The sequence below is a fragment of the Dipteris shenzhenensis genome, chromosome 13 (assembly GCF_047967505.1).
Source record: "Dipteris shenzhenensis isolate YYH24624 ecotype China chromosome 13, Dip_SZ_1.0, whole genome shotgun sequence".
NCBI lineage: Eukaryota > Viridiplantae > Streptophyta > Polypodiopsida > Gleicheniales > Dipteridaceae > Dipteris > Dipteris shenzhenensis.
In genome coordinates this window covers 52,004,127-52,023,771 of record NC_141608.1, presented here as the reverse complement: position 1 = coordinate 52,023,771, position 19,645 = coordinate 52,004,127, and the positions used below count along the sequence as shown (strand labels likewise).

Sequence of the window (19,645 nt, the reverse complement as noted above, 5' to 3'; positions counted from 1 at the left end):
AGTGAAAAGCATCTTCCGAATCAATATTGGGCAAAAGCAATAGCTACAGCAAACTACTTGCTTAATCGGCTTCCTACCGAACCGATACAGGGTATGACTCCCTATGAAGCATTCACTGGACACAAGCCACGCATTGGGCATCTCCGCATATTTGGTTGCATAGCATATGCCCACATACATGATGAACATCGCAGGAAATTGGATGCGAAGTCACGCAAATGCATCATGGTTGTCTACAGTGAAGAAAGCAAAGCATACAAATTGTATGATCCCATCAACCGCAAAGTCATTATCTCCAGAGATGTAATCTTTGATGAGGAATCAGAATGGAAAACCTCACCTACACAGGAGATAGAAGCATCGACTTCACAGTCATCTACAGAACAGGTTGATGAAGAAGAGCAAGAATTGCCAGCAACACCCCAAGCAGAGCCACAGCGGCTCAGACGGTCTACTAGGGAAAGCAGACCTCCAGCCAGATTGACATATACTCAGAAAGGCAAAGCAATTGAGGTGGAAACCACCAACTATGCTCTTATGACTACCATCATGGCTACATAAGAGCCAGTGTACTTCGAAGACGCAGTAGACAAGCCAGAATGGCAAACTGCTATGAATGAAGAAATGGATGCTTTGTATAAGAATAATACTTGGGAATTATGCGATCTTCCATCAGGCAAGAAGGCCATAGCCAACAAATGGGTATACAAAGTGAAGTACAATCCAGATGGCAGTATTCAGAGATACAAAGCCAGATTAGTTGCAAAAGGATTTGCACAACAATATGGTCAAGACTATGATGAGACTTATGCTCCAGTAGCAAAGATGGATTCCATACGGTTCTTGATATCACTAGCGACACTGAGTAAATGGAATGTGTATCAGCTCGATGTCAAGAATGCATTTCTCAATGGTTATCTAGACGAGGAAGTCTACATGCAACAACCCGCAGGTTATGTTGAACCAGGAAAGGAGAAAAAGGTTTGCCATCTCAAGAAAAGTCTCTACGGCTTAAAACAAGCACCCAGAAGTTGGTACAGCAGAATTGATAAGTATTTTGCTGATCTGGGATACATGAAGTCCAATGCAGATCATACTCTCTACTACAAAGTTCAAGGGGAAGACATTACTATTACACTTTTGTACGTAGATGATCTGATTGTGACAGGAAGCAAGGATAGCTTCATCAGAAAATTGAAACAAGACTTATCTGCAGAGTTCGACATGAAGATCTTGGACTTATGCACTATTGTCTTGGAATTGAGTTCTGGAGAGATTCAGATAGCACATTTATGAGTCAGCTCAAGTATGTTGACAGTCTCCTGAAGAAGTTTCATATGGCAGATTGCAAGATTGCAGCCACTCCCATGGAACAAAGTTTGAAACTTACTAAAGATTCAGAAAAGCCTACAGTCAATGACAGACACTACAGGCAACTCATCGGATCTCTTATATATCTGACAATCACACGATCAGATATTTGTTATGCAGTAAGCTCACTAGCACAGTTTATGGCAAATCCAAAACAGTCTCATTGGAATGCAGCCAAAAGAGTCTTGAGATACATCAGAGGAACAAGACAGTTTGGGATAGAATACAGAGGAAGTCATCCACGGTTGCATGGATACTGTGAGAGTGACTGTGCCGGAGATCATGAGACCAAGAGATCGACACAGGGATATGCATTTTTCCTTGGTCAAGGTGCTATATCATGGTTGTCAAACAAACAGCCAACTGTTTCTTTGTCTTCAACTGAAGCAGAATATAGGGCACTCACTACAGGTGCATGTGAGGCTATATGGCTCAGAAGACTATTGTCAGAAACAGATTACTTTGATGAGTCAAAGCCAACAACAATATACTGTGATAATCAATCGGCTCAAGCATTGGCCAAAAATCCAGTATATCACTCCAGGACAAAGCACATTGATGTCAGAGAGCACTTCATCAGAGAAAGAGTGTTACTTGGTGACATCACTCTGTAGCATTGTGATAGCAAAGAGAATGTTGCAGACATCTTTACCAAACCACTCGGTAAAGAGCTATTCGAGAAACACCGACTAGCTCTTGGTTTGACGCAGAGGAAGGACATTCCCATTAAAGGGGTGTGAGGAATGTAATGCTCAGTCCTTCTTCGATTCCCCAGAATCATCATCTTGAGGGAAAGTACTGATTGACCATCCCCTCCTCATCCGTAGCATTTCCATCCTCATCATTCCGTGCATAGAATGATGTAGCAATGTGGTGCTCAATAAATGTATCTCTGGAAGTCCGATAGGAAACACAGATGGAGCTGAATCCTGAGTGTGTGCTGGACACGCTCTTTCAGGATAGAGAGAGGGGGGGAACACATGCATAGGTCTCTGATGGAAATGGCCAGATGCATGAGTAAAGGGAAAAGATTGCCCCACAGATTTTGACTGCCACATGTTTTTAACAGATGCCCCACCAAGGCCTTGAAACTTGGGACTCCCTTTTCAGAAAAGATGCAATCTCCTTCCGTCACAAAACTACTGTAAAACACTATCTCATTTGTGCTCTCTCTATGCAATCTCCTCTCTCTGCAAACATACTAGGACCCAGGACAAATTGTCGGGCTGGACCCCCCCCCCCCCAAGGCTTTATTCATGAAGAGACAAGACTGTTACAAGACTTCGGCGTAGAGCTGTGTGTTACAAAAATCCCACGTGAAAAATCCATATTACAAGAGCTTCAAGCTCATTTCAAATTGTCAACATGCCACTTGTCTAAAATCTAGACCAAGTCCTATTACATGCCACTTAGGGCAACTCTGGAGTCTTCGAAGCACTTGGTCACGCGAAATGCTTGTTAGGCTCCGTAGCGCTTAGGAAAATAACCCTTCCTAGTACTTGCAACAATTAATTAAAGCGCACCACCATGGCACCCATTAATTGTTAGCGCTTTTGCATGCAAATAATAGACTGTGGACTAATCCTAGTCACAGGTGGGTGTCCCCGCTGAACAAACATGTGAATAAAACATAGCACACAATTCTTGGTCGATCGAAGTCAACCCTCTTGGTCGTAATTAAGGAGCTTTGACCAATGGTCGTGGCACCTTAATTATGGCCAAGTCTCTCCAACCGAACTGGCACATCTCTCCAACCGAAGTTGGCACTACTGTAGTTAACCCTCTTGGTGCATGCCAAGTGTCGTTGACCGAAGTCAACACTCTCTGACCGTAGTCAGCTCTGTGGTTCTCTGGTTAACCGCAGTTAACCCTCTTGGTAATAAACCAAGTCTCCCTGACCAAAGTCTGGCTTACTTGACTAGAGTCAAGTATCTTTGACCGTAGTCAATTCTTTGACCATTAAAAGAACTCTTTGACCATAATTAACACATATGAAAACTCTTTAATTATGATCAGATAAATGGTCAACTGTACTTTGACTTAGGATATTTACATTGTGTGACAAAAGCCAAGGTGGACTACTTTAGAGTGTTTGGCTGTGTAGCGTATGGATGTCTGCCTAGTCAGTTGAGAAGCAAGCTGGATGATATTACAATTAAATGCATTTTTATTGGCAACAGCAGTGGGAGCAAGGCTTACCATCTCCTCAATCCTCAAACAAGAAGGATTTTTGTTAGTAGAGATGTGATTTTTGCAGAAAACTCAGATCAATCCATGATAGAGTTTGATATATAGCTGCATACATGCAGTTAGAATGTGTTTGAAGGGCTGCTTCCATTGGCGGTTGAAGGCACTTTAGAGCAGCGAATAGAAAATCAGAATATTCAGCCTGCACATGTGCAACCTCAGTCGTAAAATACAGCAGAGACACTCTCATTTCTTTATGCAATCGCTAGCTCTCTCGTGGAACCTTACGCTCATAATTTACTGCAGAAACACTCATAAGAGCTCTCTCTCTCTCTCTCTCTCTCTACACAGAGCTAGGGCCCAGGACAACATGTTGGGATGGACCCCCCTGAAGGTATTTTATGTCTTGAAGAGAGAATCTGTTACAAGAGTTCAGCGTAGAGCTGCCTGATACATGAAAAATCCAAAACGTGAATGAATGAAGCATTACATGAGCTCTCAGGCTACCTTTTTTGGCAACAAGCCACTTGTCAATTTCTACATTACTTTCCTAATTACATGTCACTAAGGGCAACTCTGGAGTCTTCGAAGCACTTGGTCACGCGAACCGCCTCCTAGACTCTGATTAGGCTCCCGTAGCGTTTAGGAAAATAACTCTTCCTAGTACTTGCAACAATTAATTAAAGCGCACCACCATGGCACCCATTAATTGTTAGCGCTTTGCATGCAAACAACACATTGTGGACTAGTTCTAGTCACGGTGGGCGTCCCCATTGAATACATGTGCACACATAACAAATATAAAAATATATATTTATTCTCTGGTTGACCGGAGTCAACACTCTTGATCATAATTAAGGAGCTTTGACCAAGGGTTGATGCGCCTTAATTATAGCCAAGTCTCTCCAACCGAAGTTGGCACATCTTGGTTAACCGTGGTGTTAACCCACCCTCTTGGCGCATGCGAAGTCTCGTTGACCGAAGTCAACACTCTCTGACCGTAGTCAGCTCTGTCTCTGGTTAACCGTAGTTAACCCTCTTGGTAATAAACCAAGTCTCCCCGATCGAGATCAAGTTTACTTGACCAGAGTCAAGTATCTTTGACTGTAGTCAATTCTTTGACCGTTAAAAGAACTCTTTGACCATAATTAACACATATAAAACTCTTTAAAGTGAACTGTCTATAGGGTCGGAAGATACGATTTATCATCCTATTGAAGGTAGCTGGGGCATTGGTCAATCCAAAAGGCATCACCAGATATTCATACAACCCAAAAGTAGTGCGGAACGTTGTCTTGTGCACATCCTGAGGCTGTATCCTCACTTGGTGATAGCCACTTTTTAAGTCTATCCTGCTGAAAATTGAAGCTCCATTTAACTGATGCAGCACATCATCAATGCGTGGAATAGGGAATCTATTCTTGATGGTCATTTTGTTCAGTGTGTGGTAATCGACGCACATACGGAATGAGCCATCTTTCTTCTGTACTAGCAGTACAGAGGAACAAAAAGGAGAAGAACTGGGCTGAATCAACCCCTTGGACAACAAGTCTTGCACCTGAGTCATAATCTCTTCTTGCTGAGTTGCACTAACTCTGTATGGGGGCCTATTGGGTGGCTCGCTTCCAGGAATGAGTTCTATGCCATGATTTTCAGGTCTCTCAGGGGGTAGCTCCCGTGGCAAAGCGTCAGAAAGACAATCTTTTACATTTTCAATAAACTCAAATTTATTCTGATCTGCCTCATTTGTTTCAGCATACATTTCCACACATCTCTCTTTTACAAAAATCATGTAAGCTGAAACTGCAGACTTTATTTCTTTTCCAACAGAACTATTTGATACAATGGGAATAGTTTCCCCTCTATTCCTAGCAACCACACGATATTCCTTGCCCCTGTGTACAAACTCCAGCACTCTTTCAGGAAGAGTCAACTTCACTGCCTTGCGATGAAACCAAGGCATACCCAAGACTACATCATGATGTTTCAGCGGAGAAATGAAGAAGTCTTCCTGATCCACATAACTGTGTATATGAAGACGGAGCTTCCCTATCAAGGGAGTGACTGGCACAGGGTTCCACAGAACATCTGATTGACATCAAAAGCCCTGCCCAACTCCTCCGTCTTTATTCCTAGCCTCAGGGCTAGGTCCTCTGATATGAAGTTATCAGTAGCCCGTGGATCAAATAAAATTAGCGCTTGTTGGTCTCTGACTTTGCTCCATGATAGCAGCAATTCTTGTTCTTCTGGGTTTGAAACATGACCCAATATGTCAGGAATTCCTCTTGCCATTGGCTTTTGTGGTCCCCGTGGCTTCTCTGCCTCTTTTCCCTACGAAGTTGAAGGCTTTTCTAGGCACTGGGCAGCCACATGCCCCTCTTTCCCACACTTAAAGCATTTCCCATCTCTGAAATCCTCAAGAAGATAGCTGGAAAAGGCGCCAAATGCAAGATATATCTCGAAATGAGTGAAGCGCTTCAGTAGGCCAGCTCTAAGCTATACTGAGATGCTGTAGTAGAGGTATAGGTGGACCAAAATGCACCAGCAGGTCACCATGCCAAAGATCGGCTACTCTAGAGGAGTTATGGCTAGAAGCAGCCCCGAAAACAGCTCAGCTATTCCCAAACACTACGAAAAAGCAAGAGCAGCTCCAATGTAGGTCGAAATGCCTCCATAGGAAAATCCACAGGTGCCGGCCTTCTTTTGGAAGGCGTGTCGACCTGCAGGCTGTGGAGAGGCTAAAGGGCAGAAATGAACGCAAGAAGCTGCAAAACAGAGGCGAAAAGGGTGCAGCAAAGATGGCAGCTGTGCAGAAACCCTAAACGGGTAGAAGGCAGCTGAAAAGAGATGGAAATGAGGGTGAACTGAGGCTGAAATGAGTAGAGGGAAAGCTCCAGTTGAGGCGGCTGAGAGAAGAAGGGCTTGCGCAAAATTAGGTTTTAGGATTAGGTTTAGGTCAGAGATGACGTGGCAGCTATGGCAAGGTTAACCTGCTCTGATACCATGTTAGAAACATGGTGTGATTGAGAGAGACAGATAGGTTAGGGATTGAATAAGTGGTACACAAATGTAGAATCCATGAAGGCTTTCATTCATTCATCAAGTATGACATGACAAGTGAAGTAAAAGCCTTATTTTTGCTACACACACACACACTAGCACCAAAGTGCATAGTCCCATAGTGACACGTGGCACTCACACATGACACACACATGAACTAGTACTAGAACTCCTAGTACTACACACCAACACATCACATCACCACACTCTTTGGCCAACATCAGAATAGTCCAACTTAGAGTACCCTTTATGTCAAGAAAGACAAAAAGGATTTGCTGTTATAGTGGATGATATGTTGCTCACAGGCACAAAAGAAGAGAAATTTGCAGAATTAAAGAATGATATTGAAGTTTCATTTGAGATGTTTGATTTGGGTATTCAGTTTATGCAGATAGGTGAAGACGTGTGCTCGAACAATCAAAAAATATTTAGAGGCTGTTGCAGAGGTTTAATTTTCAGGACTGCAGGCCTATTTCAACTCCCATGGAGCCAGGCTTGAGATTGTCCATGCAATATGCAGGTGAACCTTTTGATGCTGTTGTGTACAATCAAGCTGTTGGATGCCTAAGCAATACCCGTTCAGATATTCAGTTCAGCGTATCCTAGTGGAGTAGGCAAAGACACAGCAACAGTGTGCTGTAAAGCGCGTTCCCATGTATTTTGCAGGGTACTTAGTTTCTTTGTTTGTTCTATGCTAAGGGGCTGTACCACTTTGACTTGCATGCCTTCGGTAATTCGGATTGGGCGGGTGGTTATGACACTAGACATTCTACTAGTGAAAATCTATTTCTTTATTGGCAGCGTAAAACAATCCATTGTGGCAACTTCATCTCGTAAAGCTCAGTACAAGGCAGCTTTCACTGCTTCAGTTGAATGTGTATGGCCCAAGAGATTGATGGCAGATCTTCGTGGTGGTTTGCAACCATCTACCCCTATACTCATTGACAGTTAGAGTGTTATTGTGGTGCTGTGTTTATTACGTATGAAACACATTGAGATCCATTATCAATTTGTGTCAGTTTGATCTATTGTCCTACACATGAGAACATTGTAGATCTTTTCACCAAGGCCCTCTTGGGCCCACTCTAGAGAAAATTTTAAAGCTTTCCGCAAGCTTTGGGCCTGCTTCCATTTGGTGATTGAGATCAGTCCTTGTACATCAGGTCATTACCACAATAGGGGGTGTTGGAAATATTGTAATATTTAAGGTAGTATAAGTTAAGTAGGAGAGTTAGGGGCACTTTTTCCTTGTAAGGTTTTCCTCACAACTACAGTTTGTGCTTGAGTTAGTAGACTCATCCTAGGGTTTCATCATGTTGATAGCCCTCTTGCATCCTATTCTTGCAATCTCAATTTAGCTTAGCTCCATGTTTTCGAGCTTTCTCCATCTCCAAAGTTCACACACAAGCGGTGTTGTGGATGTCGCAAATGCTTATAAGCTAAATATCAAAGGACATGGCACAATTCCTGTGTTGGATGTTAGATATAAACTAGGGCTTTAAAAAACTTGCTTTCAGATTTGGCCTTATGTGATGTGATGATGGGATTGATGTTGGTTTCACAAAGCTAAAATGCACAATAAAGGATTCATTTTGCTAGGGTTGTTGGTTCAACCGTAGATATGAAGGCCGCCTACATTTAATGCAAAGTAAGGAAGTCGGAATATGCATCTCCTACATCCAAACAATATGCACGCACGCACGCACGCACACACACAAAGAGAGAGAGAGAGAGAGAGAGAGAGAGAGAGAGAGAGAGAGACGTTAACAAATCTTTGAGGGTTATTGCAGGTTGAAACATTTGGAGCTATGGCAAAAACAGAGAAAATTGCCTTTATTCTTGAACAAGTATGAGTTTCTTGAAATATTCAAGAGGAAATACGTTGTTAAGCTAGATCTTCAAGAAGATGTTTTGTTACTTTCTTACTTTGGTCACTTGGTTTCTCTTGGATGTTAGGTGCGGTTATGTTTGGATCGGAAGGATTACATGCGTGCACAGATTCTTTCACGAAAGATAAATCCCAAGGTCTTTGTAGCAGACACTAGTAAGGCAAAAAAGAAGCCTAAGGAGGGTGAAGCTATTGTTGAAGAAGCACCCCCAGAAATCCCTTCGTTGTTGGAGTTGAAGCGCATCTATTATGAATTGATGATAAGGTTCTTGCCATTTAGCATTTTTTAATGTCCACCCTTTGCCCATATAAATAAGTTTAGATAATGAGAGGCAAAAGCATGTAAACACACTCATTTTTTAGTTAACTAACCCTTTTAAATTTATTGGTTTCAGATATTACAATCATAACCATGACTATTTGGAGATCTGTCGGAGTTATCAAGCCATTTATGATATTCCAGTCGTAAAGGAAGACCCATTGCAGAGTGTACCTGTAAGTGGTTATGTGTTGTGCAAGAAATGGAGTTTGCAACCAATGAAATTTGTGTGTCAAGAGCTTAGAACTAACCCTTGTGTACTTTGTCCCTGCAGATGCTTAGGAAAATCTGCTGGTATCTTGTTTTGTCTCCTCATGACCCCATGCAAGCTAGTCTTCTAAATAGTACTTTGGATGATAAGAGGCTCATGGATCTACCGAAATTCCGGTATAAGACTTGCTATTCAAACTTCTTGTACAGTTTCTAAATTTTCGTTTGGTTTGTCGTCTTTGGATTTAAGAGGTAAAGTAAACATGTTTATTACTTAGAAGTTGAAGGAGTCAAGTGGATCTCTGGTCATCTTGATGGTTATGGGGCGCATTTTTAAAGGGGATCTTAAAATCTTAGACATGTGGTACTCCTTAGGGTTAAGGTTATAAAAGGTTCCAGTCTTCTTTTGAGATGGTTAGCTTTATGGGTTCCATGGGGTAATATTTATGAGGGGCCATGAGATCCTAATCATGAGAGTCGTCTCCACCTCCCAGGGTTAGCGGTAGGGTGATGCCTCCTTGTATAGGGGTTATATTTTGTGTCCTATCATTTGTCACTCAACCCTCTGTGTGCTCTCAGCTTTGTGTGATCTTTTTTACTCTCATGTCTTGCTTAATATTAGCTGAATCAACAAGGAGAAAAGGTGAAAGATACTGGGTGTGAGCCATGGTTTGAGACAAAACTCTGTGTGAGTGTGTACACACACACACACACACGAGAGAGAGAGAGAGAGAGAGAGAGAGAGAGGGGCTAGCTCTTGTGCTGGCCCCTCTCTCTCTCTCTCTCTCTCTCTCTTTTTCCTCCCCCCCCCCCCCGGTGGCCCCCCTTCCAACCCCGCTTTTACTTTTTAAAGTAGGTTCATTCAAGAGATTTCATAAATGTCGAACTATAGCTTATGTTTACGTATTCAAGTACTGCTTTGCTGTGTGGGGACGTGGGCACACGCACTCGCATGCGTGTGTGTTTTGAGTGGGGCAGATTTTGAGTTTTGTTTTGTGCCTCTCTCCCCCCACTGCCTCTCTCCCCCTCCACTACCCTCTACTCTCCTCTACCCTCTGCGCCAACCCTAGCCCTAGCCTTCCGTTTGCCTGTGCGCCGATCCTAGCCCTAGCCCTAGCCACTGCCAACCCTAGCTCTAGCTCTAGCCTTAGCCGCCACCAGCGTTGCCAACCCTTAGCCCTAGTCGTTGCCCTAGCCCCCGCCAGCGCCATCAATCCAAGCAGCCGCCAGTGTCGTCAAGACTCAACCCTAGCTGCCACCAGCAGCATCCTAGCCGTCAACCCTAGCCGTCACCCTAGCGTTAGTCAGCCCTCAGCCAGCCCGTCATCTCCATGACACCTTAGGCTGGGTTGAACCCCAGGCCCATTCTGGGGGTTAACTTCAGCTTTGGGGTACTCAGATATGGCCAAGCATGGAATGGCCAACTCTTGCCTCAAAATCCCCCTTAACACCAACAACCTCAACCAAGGCACAATATGCGACAGTGACAGCCATGAAGCCCTCTCCGTTTGCACGCAACTACCAAGAAGGAGGTTCAAAGTGACCCATCATTGGGCAACATGAACAGTTTTGTTATTTGCAGCAAACAGTTAGAGAGTTAAGGCTGGAGCTGGCTGAATTTAAGGCTCAACTTCAGGTTCTAGAAGGGCCTGGCAAATAGGTAGTGATTGATGAGGTTGTGAAGTCTTGTAAGGCTTCCTCCCCTACCCCCTAGTTAGTCTCCACAGTCAAGGATTTAGTTCATAATGAAATACGGACGTCCAAACAGGAGGTCATTGTGGAGTTTGAAGCAAAGGTCAACAAAGTTGATATTCAGCAAGAGATCAAGGAACATGAAGCTAGACGGGATAATGCACCGAACCGGAATTGGGAGACTCCCAAAAGGATGGGAGGACTCCTCATTCGGTGATACCCTAGCAAATGTCGGACTCATTCGGTGATACCCTAGCAGATGTCAAAGCAGCCATGCCCGACAACATCGATTGGATAGCTGACGAGGATGACAAGCCTGATAATTCTGATGATGATGGTGAAGCTAGAATAGTCTTTATCGACCATAGTAAAAGTCATACTATCCTTAAGTTTAATTCACAAGATTTATGTCTCAAAATTTTACGACAATCCTATAAGCTGAAAGGTACTAAGCTATGGATAGCCAAGGAACTCACAAAGGCGCAGCTGAAAGATAAAGCAACGGAATTAGCCAAAGTTAGGGCTGCCAAGAAGGATGGTAAATGGGCAGTGTATCGCGGAGGAATAGCAATCATTAAGGAGTTTAAATCAAAACCAAAAGATTCTCAGTCTAAAATGATGTATGGCTGACTATATGTTTTTCCAGGACATAATCTAGGTACTCTAAATAAGTGGAGTTGCTTTATGCACTCTTAGGGAGCTGTCATGTGCCCTCCCTAAACTGATGTATTGGATGGCTTTTCTATTGTCCCACAGACCTTTGGTCTCTTTCTTTCTTTCTTTCTTTCTCCCTCTTATGTACCTGTTTTTCTTTCTTGCTTGCCTTCATGTTCTGAAAATTATCAATAATTTTATGAAAATAATGCAAGTCTCTTGAAGTCACAGCAATAGGAACTGGGTTTGATAATAATCAAAGTTTAATCACAGCCATTGGGAAATGTTCTTGTGTGTGTGATTGGGAAGTTTATTCTTTGCTTGTCATCTTGTGGCTAATTCTCCCTTGTTTGTATTGTGTTTTGGAATTGCAGTGCACTTCTGAAGCATTTTGTTGCCATGGAAGTTATACAATGGGACACTTTCTGGGAAGTTTATCGAAGCGAGTTTGACATGGAAAGCAGTCTTCCTGGGGGTTCTTTGGGTGAGAAGGCTTATGAGGATCTTCGGCAGCGTGTTATCGAACATGTGAGTTTTATGAAAACGTTTTCCATATTTTAATTGGCTCAAAATTGCCATAAAAATCATGGAATTTCTGTGAACCTGCCAGTTGCAGCCAGTCTCATTGCTCATCTTGTTGGTCTCTTATAGGCTGCTATCGAGGAACGAAGCATTAATTGTTTTTTTTGGCTGGATCATTGCCTTCACAAAACTGACCAGAACCTTGCTAAGTTGAATTGTAGGTCATGCACAAATATGGCCTCACATTTTCAAAGGCTTGATAGGAAGTGTAAAAGACATTTGTATAATGAGAACATGTGGGATATCTGTTTGTGTGTGAGACAGCTAAATACAATGAATCTTTATATAATACCTAAATATAATGATCTAGTTTTAACAGCCAGATGTGGGATCTGAGGTGTATGGGGATGCCATACTAATTATTTGCAATATACACAATGGAGTTGATAGTTTGTAACCCTGTTGATAACTGTCATGGAATTGCACTTTCATTGTTCCTTGATGTGGTGAGTTTGGTCATGTTCTTCACAAATTCAGGTTTATGTTTCTGCAGTATCAGTAGACTTATATATTTCACCTTTTGGGATTCTTGTGCAAGTTATGGCCTGCAATTGCAATAATATAAACTTTCTGAAAGAATTGCAATAATATAAACTTTCTGAAAGATACTGACTGCCATAAGAGTCTCGTATCTTAGGCGTTGGGGCTGTTATAGTTGGGGTGCGACCAAAATGGAATACTCTCCTCTTGAAACCTGGATGAAGAGATTGCAATCACTAATTTTTGATTGACAGTATCCCCAAATGCTATAGTCTTCCATGTGGCTTGTCTGCCCTTTGCAATAAACTTGACAGAGACTCCTATGCACTTATCGTGTCTGTGAATGTATATGTGTGCATTTTTGAGACTTCTCTCGGTAGAGGCTTGCTAAACAAAGCCTGAACACACTTCATTTCAAAAAATAAAATTGACATGGCCCTTCCTGTCATATCTGGAATTTGGATTTTTGTTTGTTTAGTTGTGGCTGTATCCTAACCGTTTATTTCGATGGATGGTCACAGAATGTATTGGTTGTGTCCAAATATTACTCGAGAATAAGGCTACATCGATTTGCAGAACTGTTAAATCTGAGCCTCCAGGTATTTATGCATTAGGGTGGGAGTTAATGTAAAATAAATGATTGTTCTCTCTTTACTTTCAATCTGAAGGTGAGCTGTGAGACCACAGTGATTCTTAAAAACTGAGGGGGATGATTTTGCAGGAAACTGAGAAACACCTTTCGGACATGGTGGTGTCAAAGGCTCTTGTGGCGAAAGTAGATAGACCAGCTGGAATTGTGTCCTTCCAAACTGTAAAAGATAGCAATGAAATGTTGAATTCTTGGGCTATAAATATTGAGAGGCTGTTGGACCTTGTTGAGAAAAGTTGTCATCAAATTCACAGGGAAACAATGGTTCACAGAGTGACTTTGAAAGCTCAATGAGGAGAGCAGGATTGAACTTTGTGATAAGCAGTATCTGGCATTAAATTCAGAAGCTTTCTTTTGTCCGTGGGGTAGGTTGAGCAGCTTCAAGCTTTAAATGGCATTGAAACTGAAAGCTTGGTTAGATACTGAAAAACAGGAGACATATATGCACGTAATTGTGAAGTGTTCACCTGCCCGCAAGGTTTTATTGTTTGTGTTGACAGAACAAAAGATGCTGTCTTGTTGGTAGTGTTTTTTGTCAGGTTCCATATTTCCTAATTGCCCATCCCTTGTTTTGCTTTTTCCCATGCTCTATACTTGGCCTCCACCTCCAATTCTATGCTTAGTACTTGTGCTGTCTGCTTCTGCCAACTTGAGAGGTTAATATCAACGCCTAGAGGTAGAAATACAAAGGTGACTCTAATTGAGCAATTGACCAATGGTAGTATGTTTTTGTGATTCTCAAATAATCACACTAAGAATACTTATGAAAGCACACAAGAACATTATTCGCAGCACTTGCTGTGTTGTATGCAGTTTGGGAAGGATTCTGATTTTCGTAAGTAAAGCAGCATGAGCGGCAGTTATCACTCCCTTTTTCAGCTTGTGGCTGTATACCAATGTAAAGCTAAGTTTCAAAGCAATAGAAAAGCTCTTTTGATGGCCTAGTTCTTACTGAAATTGAGCTTTAAGTTTTAAGTGGTGGATAGTCTGTGGAATTTATGTGTCCCACATTATGCAATCTTGGATGAACGGAACAGTGCCCGTGCCCGCCTATCTCTTTCTCCCTCTCTAGTGTCAGCCTGTTTTTCAAGGGAGCTGCTTGCTTGCTCTCATCGTGTGCCATGATGCAGCACCGAGAATATTCCCTGCCACCATCATTGGGCCCAGTTTTAGCATTACAGATCTAATTACTTGGCCTCATATGAAGAGCTCCAATAACAATAGTATCACCAATTTCTTGAGGCTGGTTCCAAACTACCTGTATTTTGTGTAGCAGCCTATTAAGGTTAATGTCCCCAGCTTGTGGCCCAGTCCAGAGGGTCGTAAAAAATCTTGGTGTCTCATGGCCCTCTGGACTGGGCTTCCCAATTGTGTGGCCAATTATTTAAATATCCTTGCTTGGATAAGACTCTTCCACCTATTTCAAGGCTTGCTCTATGGTTGGTTGGTGTTGTTTTGAGGACGACGGCCACACAAGACGCCCGACTGCTCTTTGATGTTGTGGCCTCCCTTTTAAGCTGATCACCTTTTGGTGATTGGTTAGCTCTTTGGATATCGATACCTCTATTTGCAATTGCTTGTTGCTGTCAATGAGCATTGTCAACTTTTGTTGAATAAGATCGCTCGCCCCCTCTTTTTGATTTTTGTTGGAGTGGGAAGAGGCCATGCATGGTTTTTCTTTTTCTTTTCTTTTTTCTTTGGGGGTGGGGATTAAGTGCATTAGGCAATCTTGGTTTTTTGTGTGGATACTATATTCTGATTGAAAATGTTATACCAGGGGTGTAGTCTCATTCATTTGCATACTTTTTACCAGAAGTGATTTATCATGGGCATTGTGGTCCATTTGACACAACATAGTTGCAAATAGGCTTGAGATAAAAGGGCATGGAGGAATGCTCAACTTGGACATAAAGAAGCATCTCTCTCTCTCTCTTGTGCCGTTGGTTAAATGCTTAACTTGGACAGAAAAGAAGCATCTCTCTCTTTCTTGCGCTGTGCGCAGACAGGTAGTCTTGTCTCAATTCCAGGTCAGCGGCATGCATACAGGTAGCTGCAATTTGCAGCAGCTCCAGGCTGTGCCGCATGCAGACAAACAGCTCCAAGTGTCCAGCTTGTAGGCTCCTTTGACGACAGCTCCCAGTGCGAAGGCAGTCGGTTTCTGTTCCAGGTCTGTTTAGGTTTTCCTTACCTTTCCTCCCACCCTCAGTTGGGGCTGGACCCACAGCCCAACTCGGTCCAGGGGGGTTTTTGCCGTGTGCATTTGCTCGACCCTCCGATTATTCGAAGGTAGTGTCTTAATCATTTTGGTTTGAAATTTGTCTCATAGGCCCGTGAGGTCTCCTGAAGATGTTAATATATTCTCTCTCTCTCTCTTGGTCTAGCCTTTTTACGGCATAGAAGTCGTGACTCGGCAATTTTGGGGTCCATAAGGGCGAAGCATTAGAGCAATTAGTCATCATAAATCACATTTGGTGACTCAACTACCCTTCCAGAGGATGTTGCAAATGATGGACTAACATAACTCTCTTTCAAGTGTATCAGTTAGTTGGACAGCAGATTATTATTTTGTTCGTTATTTGTTGTTGAGACTCTGTTAAGGCTTTAATATGAATGAAATGGAAAATGGTAGGCAACATACGGGTTACTTTACAAATGTGTGAGTTGAGATTTAGAGAACAAATACACAGACTTACACAAGATTTAGGAGGCTAGGAGAGAGAATGTGGAAAGGCCTTAGTATATTTAGTTTGGGTTTCTCTTTTTCAAAAGACGGTCTCCTTTGTGTCTCTAATAAACATTTGAGCACATCTACATATTCTTCCAAAGGGCCTTCATATATTTAATTTTGGTTTCTCTTTTTCAAAGGGGTCTACTTTGTGTTTCTAATAACATACAATTGCGCTTTTTTAAGCTACATTGTTATTGATTAGAATAAGAAATTCCATCCCAAACATAGGTAACTAAATTTGAAGACTAAAACTTGGATTCCATTTGTAAGTCTCCTAATTCAAAACCAAGATCTTGTACAACATACTCGATAAAATTTATCCTACCACTAGCACATGTCAATTTTTGATTCTAAATCTTTAACTATCTTTAGGAACAAGAAGCAATGACTAATTCTTAAAATAAACAAGGTGGAGAATCCATTGAGGCCTTGCCTCGTTTGTTTGGAAGTTGATAGGTTTGTGTCTCTAAACATGGAGGTTATCCTTGTTTTTTGTATGACATTAATTTAGTTTGATTTTGCCAAAGTGGGTATGTTTTTTTTGTAATCAATGGTCCATGCACCTTTGTTCTCTTTTTTCTTTCATTCATGTACTTTTGTCCATTTCCTTCACGATCACTTGGTTTTTCTCTTTCGTTTTCCTTCGAATTTATGCGTACCGTTTGTCTCGAGTGAATGTTTAAATCCCTGTACTTTTTCGTGATTATATGTTGGGAATTCTTTTTTAGTGTTATGATTTGTTTGTGTATATGTATAGTTCCCACTGCAAAGCGTTCATGTTTCAATTTAAAAAAGGGTGGGTTTTGTATTGTTTTACATGTGCTGAAGTTGTATTTGTAGGTGTATGAGTTGTGGACTACAATTTTTATTTTGTTCTTGTGCTATGCAGTCGATGGTGGTTGTGTATGCATGGAAGTTGTTTTGTCTAGTTTCATTTCCTATTCGTGGGTTCTGAAATTGAATCCACATAATGTCATTATTCTCATATGTGGATATGCCCATGAAAATACCATCTGCACCGTTTACTTATCCATCTTGTTGATTAATGTTTCTTGCACATAGTTCAACTATTGTTTCAAGGTTGGTATAGTAAAGGTGGGGGAAAGTATTGGCGTGGGTCACAGAAGCAACATTGGTTGATGTATTGTATTTGTTCGGTGCTATGCGTACACTTTCTAAAAGAGTTTAGCGTTTGTATGAATTGGTGGTTGTTTTGTCACATTGTTTTTTGGAGCTCATCACATCATGGTTTTGTGAGCCAATACGTGTTCGAAACTGTTTGCAATGAGTCTTTCTCTGGTTTGAATACCCAATTCTCTTTCACTGGTTTGGCTTGATATAAATCTCCACAGCAGATGACATCAACATTTCCAAAGTAATTCGCGTGATTTCTTTTGAAGGTTCTCATACTGAGGTTTGCGAAATCTAAAGTTCGTCTTTCCACTAATGAAATCTCGTCAAACATGATTAGTTGTAATTGTTCATACAGACCAATGAGTGTGTCTAGCTTTTTCCTAGAGAGGGAGGTTAAGTTTTTGGTTTGTAATGGCAAAATGTAATGCAGAGTGTATAGTGAGTTCGTTTATGTTGTAAGCTGCTTTTCCTGTGTAAGCTAACATTAATACATGTAATAGTTCATAATATGTACGTGAAAGAGTTCGATTGTAAAACCGTAATAAGCCTTACACTATAAGCAAAAGAAGGTATGTTTTTCTTGTGCCAGCTCCACCTGTGAGAAATTAGTGTATTTTTTCTGTCGGATAGGGAAGTTATTTTTTTCAAAGTCATGGTTTTCAGCTATCTCAGTGTTGTTGCTATTCATGTGTTGGATATCATGTTCTTGAGTTTTTCGCTCGTTGTTGTCATCTTGTGTATATAAAGCTCTATTTTGTAGTATAATCTTGTGACAAGAATTGTAAGCTTCTTTCCAAGATCCATGTATTGATAGATCATGATCTTCGTCATCTTTGAAAGGGTACTATAGCAACACCTGTTCACAATAGTAATTCTCTTGGTCCTTTGTGATGTTGAACTTCACAAATCTTATAATTCTTGGTCTTCGTCTCTTCTTATTGTTAGTTATATTCTACTGCAAATGTTGTCCATGTCTTTTCTTTTTGTGTATTTGATGATTGTTTCACATATTATGTTGGTGGATTCAATGGGGAGGTGTTGTAGTTGTTGTCGTTTGAGTGCTCTGTTTTCTTGTGTGTTTATGTTTATAAAGTAGACGTTTCTTGTTGTTCTATGTAATGGCATAGACAGAGTAATGAAAGATGCTAATTGTGCACTCACCTGTTGTGCATGTAAAAACATATATTCCATTCTTTGTAGTCTATCGTATGTAGTACTATTATCCTGTATACAAGTTTTAACTGTTTGTTGGAGACTGCTTGTTATTGTGCTGTCCATTTTTGTGGTATGATGTGCAGTATGTTGTGGTTGAGTATGGGTCCATAATGTACTGTATGTCCATATTCGATTGCCACCATAAGAAGCTCATCTTTGGATTAAAAGCATTTGTAAAAAAATCATTTGGTTCTCTTTTTAAGAATAGGGTTGGTTTTGCTATATGTGATTTGTGATAGTATGCATGTTAATATGTCTACTCCAATATTGTTGATTCATTTGACAAATGCCATACTTGTTTTGATTTCTATGCTATATTTCTTTGTAAATGTAAAGGTTATTGTCTTACAGAGGTGTTAGAATCATGGTTTCATGTAGTGGAGGTTTAGGGTAGTGGAATCTGCAGATGTTGTTTTTATTATTATTGCATATAGACGTATGTATATGTGCTTGAATGCCCTTAATATTTGGTGCTAGTAGGTTCTTGCCAGTTATTAAGCACTTGTCACAACGAAAGATGTGATGTCACTAGTCTCATGAATACCATACGTTGGCACATCTTGCATCCACATGATTACTTCTTCCTCTACTTTGGAATTCTGTGATGAAGAAGTAATCAAGTACATTTTCAAGTACCAGATTGTTGGTCGTTCTCTTCTTCCTTTGTATTTTGTTTCGAATACAATGTTCATTGCAAATACATTCTACATTGTTGGATTTGTAAAGTGGTGTTTGAAAAAGCGAGTGTAGCGCTCGCAACATCTCACTTCAGTCCAAGGGCATTATTGGCATTTTGGCAAGTCACTTTGGCACATTTGGCAAGTGGTGAATGCTTGATTTTATTGCCAAACAATATCGCGCTTGAGGTGATGCATTGGTGTTGGAGTAAATGCCATTTCGATGCATTATGGATTTGCATTGGTGGATGCTGCACTGATGTTTATGGATAGTTGAGCTGGGCTCCTATTGCCATTGGTTGAGCAGGCATTGCTCATTTGGTTCAGTGCATTTCTTACTTGGATTGCTAGGCATTGGTAGGTTACTGGGCTGCATATATTCTTGTTTATTCCTCTTTATGGCTGAGTGCTTTTGAACATTGGATCAGCTAGTTTATTTGGGGACCTGATTGGTCTGGACAACACTATATTTTTGGTCATTTGGGTTGCCTATTGCACTATACTGCTCTTTGGTTGTGAGCTATTGTGCCACAGATATGGCAACTATAGTTGGTAGTGCCCTCTTTGATATTGAGAGGTTGGATGGATCAAACTTTCAGTATTGGAAAGAGCAGATTTATGATGTGTTAGTGCAGAAGAGGCAGCATAAGCCCATTCAATGCAAAGGTATCAAGCCTAATAGCATTAAACAAAGTGATTGGGATGACATGGATGAGCAAGCATGCTCTATCATTCAGGCATCACTCTCGAAGTCAGTCTACTTGTAGGTACAGGATGGTGTACAGGGTGTACACTACCA

General features: G+C 41.3%; 1 protein-coding gene across 1 annotated transcript in view; it reads left to right on the top strand.

Annotated features, from left to right (window-relative positions):
• The window catches only part of LOC147895559 (26S proteasome non-ATPase regulatory subunit 12 homolog A-like), a 32,693-nt gene extending 19,004 nt beyond the window's left edge, over positions 1-13,689 (top strand). Inside the window, exons 5-11 of the mRNA XM_087383612.1 lie at positions 8,409-8,465; positions 8,575-8,771; positions 8,902-9,001; positions 9,100-9,212; positions 11,756-11,909; positions 12,965-13,042; positions 13,165-13,689. Of these exons, the coding sequence (XP_087239738.1) occupies positions 8,409-8,465; positions 8,575-8,771; positions 8,902-9,001; positions 9,100-9,212; positions 11,756-11,909; positions 12,965-13,042; positions 13,165-13,386 (921 nt within the window). The 3' untranslated portion in view covers positions 13,387-13,689. The remainder of the gene's footprint in view (positions 1-8,408; positions 8,466-8,574; positions 8,772-8,901; positions 9,002-9,099; positions 9,213-11,755; positions 11,910-12,964; positions 13,043-13,164) is intronic.
• Positions 13,690-19,645: the final 5,956 nt, after the last annotated feature.